The 10,351-nt window shown below is 42.7% G+C and overlaps 1 protein-coding gene across 1 annotated transcript; it reads left to right on the forward strand.

Annotated features, from left to right (window-relative positions):
* Positions 1-1,094: 1,094 nt before the first annotated feature.
* adamtsl7 (ADAMTS-like 7) lies at positions 1,095-9,794 on the forward strand (the record flags this gene model as incomplete). Its single annotated transcript, XM_084381193.1, has 12 exons — positions 1,095-1,229; positions 1,965-2,094; positions 2,195-2,370; positions 2,513-2,627; positions 4,259-4,447; positions 4,681-4,810; positions 5,492-5,714; positions 6,973-7,146; positions 7,286-7,459; positions 7,565-7,744; positions 8,034-8,178; positions 9,232-9,794. 12 exons carry the CDS (start codon positions 1,095-1,097, stop codon positions 9,384-9,386), a joined length of 1,926 nt encoding a protein of 641 aa, XP_084237319.1. The 3' UTR covers positions 9,387-9,794.
* Between the last annotated feature and the right edge of the window lie 557 nt (positions 9,795-10,351).

The following is a 10,351-nucleotide window of genomic DNA, read 5'->3' on the forward strand; positions in this document are numbered from 1 at the left end:
ATCTAAGGACATAAGCTTTTTGAGATCTGAAATGTTGTTTCTGCCACTCCGTACAAGCACTATGCAGGTAAGAAAAACACAACATCTCTGCTCCAATCCCATCAAGTTACAACTCTCATCTGTCCTCAACCCCAACATGAAACAGTGGAAAGTTAAGAAGCCAGGCAAGCTTCACTACATTGTGTGTCTAGAGGGCTAAACAGCCCTCTGCCCAGAAATGAAGCATTCAGCCAGGGGAATATATTGCACCCATATGTGTTTGAACTTCTCCAAATCATTTATGACCATGCAGATATTACCATAACCTCTCCAGATGAAGAAGTTGGGAGAGTGTCACTGTGGGGTTTTGAATCCTGGCCAACAGACTTACAGTAATATCTGAATCGATCTGATTGTTCCCCGACATGGCATGGTGATTAACTGAGTCACAATAAAACTGGCATCCCTTGGGTGTGAATCACTGATGAAGGGACGCTGATTCACTGCAGAGCACAATGGCATTTTTGAATGTTTTCAGCACAGAGACCGAAAAGAGAGAGAAAAGTGATAAGCCGTGAGTGGATTTAACATATTTTTTCGATTATCCTCAATCCACTGTGGTATTTTTAATTTAGATTTTTCATCCTTCATTCTTTCCATCATCGGTGAAATGAAAAAAAAAAGATTGAATAACTCAGAACAAGAAAGAAAAATGAAGTGAAAACAAGAAGTGGGTGGAGAAGCCAGAGCAAGATCAAGAGTGATGTGTGTCCAAAGCCTTACAATCTTGCATGACGATTCACGGGGAGAGATATTGTTTTTGGATGTGCTTTAGGATATGCTGCAGCGAGCCTGTCCTCGTGCCACAAGCACACATCATGAACTGTCACAACATTCGTACTGAGGTGCGGAATGGGTGTGATCTCAGCTTGAAGCAACTTTTTAAAAAATGTGCCACAATACTTTCTCTCAACATTTCTCCTTGCATCCCTCCCAAACTTTGCCTTCTCTCCCTCCCACCCCTCAAGCCAACCCCACCTCACAAACACAACACTCCCCCGTTAAACATGTGTGTGTATGTGTGTGTGTGAGTGTCCTCCTCTCTCAGTTTCTCCATGGCTGGATTGTGGCAGCAGCTCGGCTCCCCGCAGCAAGGTCGAGCTCTGGCTCTCCTCCACTTCATGTGTCTTCTCTACCTACCCTCAGGTGCTCATCCATGGGATAACAAAGCCGGCTCGCCCCCTCTAGAGGTAAGGCATCCACGTGGTCATGGAGCAAAAGTATAAATGTAATTCATATGTAACTGCATGCCTGTTTCCAGTTATAATTTAATCGTTTAAGCTTTTGAAGAGTTGTGTAAGTGATATTGTTTATGAGTTATACCCTTATCTTGTAATTTATGAAAGCAGTCATCACTGAAACGGATATATTTAACTCGAGCTTTTTGGAATTTGGTGTTCTTTTGCCCACTACAACTAAAATCCTGCCAAAATCAGGCATTGGGGATTAACTACGCAACAGACCTCTGGTTTGTTTTGGACTTCCAGGCTAACTAATCACTAACAGATCGAGATATATATCAAAGCAACAAAAGGGAAGGATCAGGAGAGCCCATAAAAATAGACATAAATATGAAAAGAACAGAAGGAGTAAATTCCAAACTTGCAACATCGCGATCTGCGCAGAAAGGTTCCCCAACTCAAACCAACTGTTGGACTGGACTGAGTAAGCTGTGGGATTTCCAGAAAACGAGAGAAAGAGAAGGAGAGAGAGTTGGAGAGCAGGAGGAACAAGAGAGAAAAGCGCAGCAATGTGATCCAGCGGAATTTATGATTATACTGTTGAAACACATGCCTGCGATGGTGAAAACATGGCACAGGGAGCACATGCAGAGTGTCTGCAGATGTATGTACTTGAGTGGGGGCACATGCAGTGTTTGTACCTGTGGTGTGTGCATAAAAGCGTGCGTATGTGTGTGTTGGCAGGGGTTTCAGGTGGTGAAGGGGAATTTCTCTCGCATGTTCCTCCGCGTTGGCTACCATAAGATTGCAGAGATTCCAGCAGGGGCACGTAACATCACCATACGGGAGACAGTGAAGAGCCGGAGCTACCTTGGTACACACACACACACACACAAACACACACACACACACACACACACACACACAGAATGACAAACACCAGAGTGATAAATGAACATGGGGTTTCCCTCCAGCTCTGCAGACCAAAAGCGGTGTCTCAATCATCAATGGCAACTGGGTCATTGACCGGCCGGGAGTCTTCAGTGCTGTGGGAACGCAGCTGACGTACCTACGACCCAATGAGATCCGCTCTCGTACTGGAGAGACCATCACTGCACCTGGGCCCCTGACTGAGGACCTGCATGTTTATGTGAGATGCAATGTGGCACACAATACACGAGCAGCATCCTTTTTACGTCTCTTATTCAAATGCACAAACACTGTATGCAAACCTATTCTACAATACTACCACATGTCATCGTACACTCTCAAGCTTTCCTTCTCTTTTCCAGTTGATCTACCAGCAACCAGGTCCCAGTGTATACTATGAATACAGTGTGCCTTTACAAAACACACACACACACCCTACCCCTGAGCCTGACACACCTCCTGATATTCTGCCGCTGGGTGAGTGCAGCACACGCCAACATAGACACACAAACACATGATTAAAACTATACATGAATGACCCTAAATGACCACAGTGCCATTTTTTTCATACCGATATTTCCTCAGGGGGCATAACACATAACAGATGCCTCTGTTTGTGCGTGCATGTACTGTGTGTGCTTGTGTGCGTAGAGTTCAGGTTTCACTTCAGGGTCATGGTAACGCCAAAATGTATCATTTTCAGCAAAATTCTCATTTTGAAAATTTAATTAGAATTTCGATAACATTCAATACAGGCAGGCAGCCAAACTTTGTTCTGGCAAAGAGCTCTTAACCGCACGCTGAGACAATAATCTGTCACTTGGGCCAGATTTGATTTCATTACCTAATATTTAACCTTCATTAAAGAGATTAAAGACATTTGGGCCTGTTGATGCTGATAAATAGTAATTTCATTACCAAAGATCTCAAAAAACAAACGTTCTTAGAGTCTCTGCATATCCATACAGTTGTTTATAATTGTAGTCAATCAGACCCTTACTGGATGGTGGAGCTATGCATGTACTCCATGTACATGTCTGAAATTACAAGTATTTTAATTTTAGTATCACAGTATTTGAATTTTGAGTTATTCATCCACTATATAGTGCCATCAAAAGTTCCAAATAATAATTGTGTCAATGTTATGTACTCTACTTTTTGACAACAATACACAAGGCAATGAGTCACATTTGATAGATATTAAAATTACTGTCATGTGCCACTTCACCTGTTAGTGAGGGTGCCAAATAATGATGATTCACAAGCGTCCACAATCTCACATTACTCTTCACTCCAGAATAAACTACAGTGTCTTTTATAGAGAAGTGAATAAATGAACAGGGGAATAGACTGGACATAAGAATGATAAAAGTTTCATTTGTCAACCCAATTGCCAGTTGTTGTCAATATATGTTGAAACTTTACATTTCTTTATGTATACTTATGCCCTGGTTAGGTTTAGGCACAACCCTTTGGTCAGGGTTAGGAAGAGATTGTGCTTTGGCTTAAAATGCCTCTTTTGGTTGCCACAAACACAGCTGGAAATGTCTTGACTCCTGTTAAAAATATCTGTTCTTTGTTGCCACAAACACACCTGGCAATGGTCAAAGGTCTCCTTAAAAATATCCAGTGGTTTCAAGCTTTTAAATGTTGAAACACAGCTTTTTAATCATGTTCACTGGCTCAGCAGCCTTCTCCCCCAGCTTAACTTCACCCCCACCCACTCCACATCCCGATATGTAAGTTGGCTCATACTCGTGTAACATAAACTTGATATGACACATTTTGCAGAAGTGTCATCATGGTGTTTAGCCTATGACAAGTACAAATGTGACATATGAGTCTTTTGCAGAAACGTTAACTTCCAGCATTTCATCCTGGCCAATGGTCTTGACCCAAACAGGTGAAAATAAATGTAAGCAGCAGAGTGAGGGAGGTGTCAAACACACAAACACATGAGCACACACAGAGAACAATAGGACAATGAAGGAAGGACAAAAAGCCAAAATATCATCTTATCTTACCCCATAACCTTTAACTATTCAAAGTTTCAATTAACTTTACAGCCTTTCTTCTTATACTCCACCCTTTAACCTCCCACTTTCTAGTGAGGACCGTCGTCCCACCCCAGACAGGTGAGGAGGTCCACCAAGGTGACGGCACCAACAATGACATAATTGAAAAGAAACCCCACCCTAACCACGTTCCATCTGACCCCAGTGTGACCTCTGACCCTCGCCCGCCCTACACCTGGACAAAGAGTGCGCGCACAGAGTGCAGCACGACCTGTGGCACTGGTGAGAAAAAACATGTAATTCAAAGGAGGATGATATACTGCAAAACAAAATGACTTCATGCTTTAGTCTGATTTAAAAGATTTACATCATTGCTATGGATGAAGACGACTTTATTCCTGTCAGTGTGCATTCATACAGTCATGTTTTTGCAGACAAACGCGTTCACTTGCTTTAATGTGAGTCTGTGCGTGTGTGTGTGTGTGTTTTTGTGTGTATGCGTGTGCACTTGCCAGGCAGGCGTCTGGTCCTCTGGGAGTGTGTTGAGAGAGAGTCCCAGGTGACTGTTCCTGCTGACCTCTGTGATCCTGCCCTCAAACCAACAAACCAGGAAGAGGACTGCAACATCCAGCCTTGTCCTGCATAGTGAGCAGCACACACACCTGATGTCCCATACAGTAGTCGTGACACACACACATGCACACACACAAAATAAGAACAACACACACAGGTACTGCATGTTGTTTTAGTTTCAGATGGTACAGCGACTCTCAGGGTGAAGCTTCCATCACTCACACACGTTCCAGCCATAAGTTAGTCACAGTCGATCACGCTGACTCACTCTGATGTGGCTTCGGTTTTCATGTCTTGCTGTAAATACCACTAAATCTTACTGTTGCCAGTATGAAGAGGGGTACTAACTGTAAGATTAGTTGTGGGTCTGTTGGATATTTTGCCCACAGTGTCAGTGATCCATGACAGCTGTCAGTCTGAAATATATATTCTTTATTGGGAGCGCAGCAGCAGCAGAGGACTGGAAAACCAAACTTTCAGTGGTAATAGAACGAGGAGAAACATCTGAACACAAAGCACAAATTGGCTTATTCTGCTTGTCTCTCTTATGATCTTTTCGAGGAAACTACAGGCTTTATATTGCCCTGTGTAGACCAGGGTCAGCTGACCGCACACAATAACTGTGGTCAAAATGAAGACAGAGCTGGGACAAACTCTGCTTGTGAAAGGTCATCGCTAAATATGTAACCACATCTTTTGTCATGGCTGCAGTTAAGTTCCTCTAACCCGATCTTTGTCTTGATTGGCTGACAGCTGGGATGTGGGGGAGTGGTCAGAGTGCAGCAGGAGGTGTGGACCCGGCACTCAGCATCGCCAGGTCATCTGTCGCCAGGTCAGTCACGTTCACACCAATGGGACGGAAACAGCTGTTACCGTGGCACCAGAGCTGTGCGGGTTGTCTGATAGGCCGGAGATCAAGTCTACATGTCAGCTGAAGATTTGCAGCCAGTGGGAGATACGATCAGAGTGGAGCCCGGTAGGAAAACACACACTAACACTAACACACACACACAACCCTCACCCTTCGTGATACAATGGTCTTATATGGTAAGTCAAAGTCCTGCATTCTAGATTTCTCTCTAGAAAAAGGACAGACTTGCCCTTTACAGGGATGTATCCAGAATTTTTTGACTGGGGTGGCCCAAGTGGGGCACAGACTTATGCAGCGGTGGCATGAAGTATGTGCGTGCACACGTTAGAATGGCATTAATTTACCATTTCTCACATCAACTTTAATCACAGACATAACAGTGTCGTACAGCTTAAAACCTTAATAATGATGGACGATAGTTTTAGTCAGTGTGTAAACATGATTGACATGTTTGACACAAGGTTGTATTTATTTTTAACCTGCAGCAATTTGGACAAAAAAATGGACTTGGTGTGCAAAGGCCTTTATATCCAAAGCGATTTAAGGATTTAAAAGACAAATAGTCCTACCAATCATAACACAACAGAGCAAGACCAAACAAATATAACATATATCAGCCATAGTTTATTCTTTAAGTCTTTTAAATGAAATTGTACCCCAAAAGAGGGATGCATACAAAAGAAACCATGCACGTTCAAAGATACTTGTCAAACAGTTGGTTCAGACTAAGGTTACACCTCTCACTGGGCAGACAGCCAATCATACATTAGGATAATGGGGTGGAACTTGGGGTCGCCAATGAGTTTTCATGGATGACCAGCGCCACCCCAGGACCTCCTTCTGGACACGCCCCTGGCCCTGTATGTCATTGGTATTGGATATGTGAATAGCTGATCACGTGAGTGATAACAATATGATAGGTAAAGCAGTGCTTAACCTGTGTATATTTAATGAATATTTTTTTCTTTCTATTGATTTATTGTTTTATTAGTTTTATTGCTATTATTTCTGTGTTATTGTTCCCTGTACATGATGCCTTTGTTCTGTGTGATGTGTTTTTAAGTCTAAAACTACACAAATGTACCAAAATAGTCAAAAGTGAGCTTGTTATGCCCTTTCAAGTTATTATAATATAAATATATGACATGTAAACAGCATTCAGTGTTGCGGAAAATTTAGATTGTTTCATACAGTTCTATAATCTATAACAATGCATCATATTCTATAAGATGAGCACATGTTTTTTGTGCAAAATCTTACTCTGCAAAGTAACCAATAACGTCAGAATGTTTGGAGTAAAAAAGTACAACATTTGCCTCTCTTTTTTCACTCACCCCTCTCTCTCCCACCCTCTGTCTCCCAGTGTTCAGTGCCATGTGGGGTGGGCCAGCGCAGCAGGGAGGTGGTGTGTGTGAACAACCTGGGTGATGTGGAGGAGGATGAGGAGTGTAACATGAACCTAAGGCCAGAAACACTAGAGAACTGTGATCTGGGAGCCTGTGCACGCAGCTGGTTTACCTCCCTCTGGAGCCAACAGGTAACACAGAAGTGTGTGTGTGTGTGTGTGTGTGTGTGTGTTGGAGGCAAATATGACAGAACAGATGGGAAATCATGTTTAAATCTTAACATGGCAGTGTCACCGGTTATTGCATGTGTGTCTGCATTATATTCCTCAGTGCTCTGCAGAGTGTGGTAAAGGCAGTCGAACCCGGAGGACAGTGTGCCTATTAGATCATGTGACCGATCTCCCATTGGACGGCTGCGAAGGGGAACAACCATCAGAAGTGACATCGTGTGACTCAGGCCCCTGCCAGAACCGCCTGGAGTGGTACACCGGACCCTGGGGTCAGGTAATTTACATGCACAGATACACACATCATCCATTTGAAGTTTTTCCCCTTACACGTGTGTTTCTCTCTGTGTGTGTGTATGCGTGTGTGTGTGTGTGTGAGTAGTGTTCTGCAGAATGTGGGAATGGCACACAGACCCGTAGTGTGGCTTGTATTTTCAACAACAACGGCCTCATGGAAGTTGTGGACAACTTAAAATGTTCCAGTCTCCCTCAGCCAATCACAGCTCAGGTCTGCAGACTGAAGCCATGTGGTGTCCAGTGGTATGTCACGGAGTGGAGTGTGGTAAGTGTCCTAAAGTCTCTCCTTCTACCATGCAACCATTAACCCTTTGCATGATATCCTTCCTCATTATGTTCATTCTTGGCTTTGAAAACAATAGTCTGCTTACACACACACACATACACACACATATCATGATGATCATGATTTTACGGATGTCATCTTTCATCACTTTGAACACCACAAACAAAATTCTATCAATCACTCTTGTCTCCATTGCTGGTAACAGATTGCTCAGATCCTCAGATTGCAGTCTATTTACTGTATGTGCCTTTTGTTTTTATCACCTCAGTGTTCACGCTCCTGCAATGGTGGCTACCGTGTGCGTGAGGTGCGTTGTCTTGCAGACAACATTGCCCCTAGCAACCGCTGTGACCCCAGTTTGACCCCAGAGAACCGTGAGGAATGCAACAAAGAGCCTTGTTTGGCTGAGATAAGTAAGTGTGCGGAGCAGCGCTGTTGTAGCCTACTCCCTGCTCCATTTTGATGATAAAACATTTAGTAATCCATTAAAATGAGGCAGAAGCACAAACGCACCATGTTGAACTGTGAATATGCTCTTCTGAATTCTGGGAAGAGATATGGGCTTCCCTTGTGCAGGCACAATACAAACATGCCTTTGTTCCTGTATCAACCAAGCTTCTTAGCAGCCAGAAATGAATGTGATGGTTCTGTATATGCATATGAACATATGTGTATTTGGAAATGAATGTACATTCATGACTCCAGCTAGTGTATGGATGTATACGAGTGAATGGATCAATGAATGAATACTGTGATAGAGTGCTGGGATGTGTGACTGAACCTATATTTATGACAGAATGAATGTTTTGGTAGGTTGACATGGTGATATGGTGAGGGTGATGTGAGGTGATGCTTGTGTGGATGTATATTTATGGCAGTATATGTGTTGGATCGTCCAGTGTTAGTCTGTGTCTATTCCACCACTGTCTTTTAACCTGATGTACGTTTGTACTGCATGTTGTTTCTTTTATTGTATGTCATTTTCGTGCTGCAACTTCTTCCCTATCTCCGAGCCAAATTTCTCCCTGGTGGAGACCAATAAAGTAACCCTAACCCCCTAAAACAACTGCTAAACTAGGCTAGTCTTGCATGATTAGGCTAGGCCTACTAGCCTAGCTTAACTAGCTGTAACCAACATCTGAGTCCCTGACATCCTCAAGTGTTGATTTTTTTTTCCTAAAACCTTAGTTCAAATGCAAAGTGTCAAAATAATCTGCTTTAAAATGCGTTAAATTGATCAGTTTCTGTTTGACTAACCTGCCCCAAGTTACGGCTCCATGTCTTTGTAGGGCAGTGTAGATGCAGGTGGGTCAGAGTTCACAGGAGGGTCAGAGTTTGATGACTCATGTATGAAAGAAACTCCCTGCACAAATTCAGCAAGTGCATTAAGGAACCAATCTCAAAAAGATCAATTAATAAAACAAATTTTGCTTAGCTTCTCCCATTTTTCTCAATTTCCTTTGCAGATCCCTCATGCAGCGATCAGTATCATAACTGTATGGTGGTGGTCCAAGCGCGACTCTGCATTTACCATTACTACAGAAGTGTGTGCTGCGCCTCCTGCTCCCGTGCCCAGAAAAAATACCCCGACTCGCTTCAAAAGAACTACATCCGCAGGTGATGCTGCCACCTCAGGTCACCATTCAGTCGGAAAACAAACCAGCACTGTGAACATGACGCTTAACTCTGTTGGGAGCGCCTCAGTATGTGGGATTATAGGGCATGGTTTAATATCCCGTCCCTCCTGACTGACTGAGTAATCAGCTGCTTTCTTATATTTTGTGAGAACTGCCACACACACACCACAGCCGGCATTGTTGCTATAGTCAGCTCGTTTCATCTTACTCCAAACTAGATGAAGAATAACCTGAAACTTTTTTTTAATCTCATGCCAACACAATCACAAACACTACAATACTTCACTACGTATAGGTCTAGAGTTTTGATTCTTAATGTAACTTTAAACTGGACTGGTCACATTTGGTGATGTACTTGTATATTTATTCTTAATAAATGATGTATAACTTCTGGTACTCGACTGTTGTTTGTTGTATTATTAAAGACGCCACAGAGGATATGACACGCTCATTTAAATACAATTAAGGCTGATTTAAATTATGATACTGGTAGCTGCATAAATGTAATTTACTTTATAAATGTACATACAAGAAACACTAGAGAATAGCAGAAAGACCCTAAAGCCAAGGTGAGTGCTGACTTACATCAGAGGCAAACCTTAGCACAAACAGACACAAAAAACCTTGGTGCCTGCCACTGTTGCTTGCTAGCTTACAACTAATGTTCAGTAAGATATTCAGGCTGAAAGAAGAAACCCACAATCAGACTTGCATGAGTGACTCGATTGAACAAAAAATGATCTTGGGATCAAACTGTGAATAAAACAAGGCGAAGAAGTCAAGAAGAGATCACATCAGCTTTGTACTCATTCAAGATAGTAATACCTTTGCTTTAATGGGACTGACAGCATGTAAAAGGCCATAATTCAATCACAAGAACTTAAAGCACGGAAAGAAACATTAAATGAACACCAATGACAAATGCACATTGCATTCTCTGTTTCTCATA

Source organism: Pagrus pagrus (genome assembly GCF_965226575.1).
Source record: "Pagrus pagrus genome assembly, chromosome: 2".
NCBI lineage: Eukaryota > Metazoa > Chordata > Actinopteri > Spariformes > Sparidae > Pagrus > Pagrus pagrus.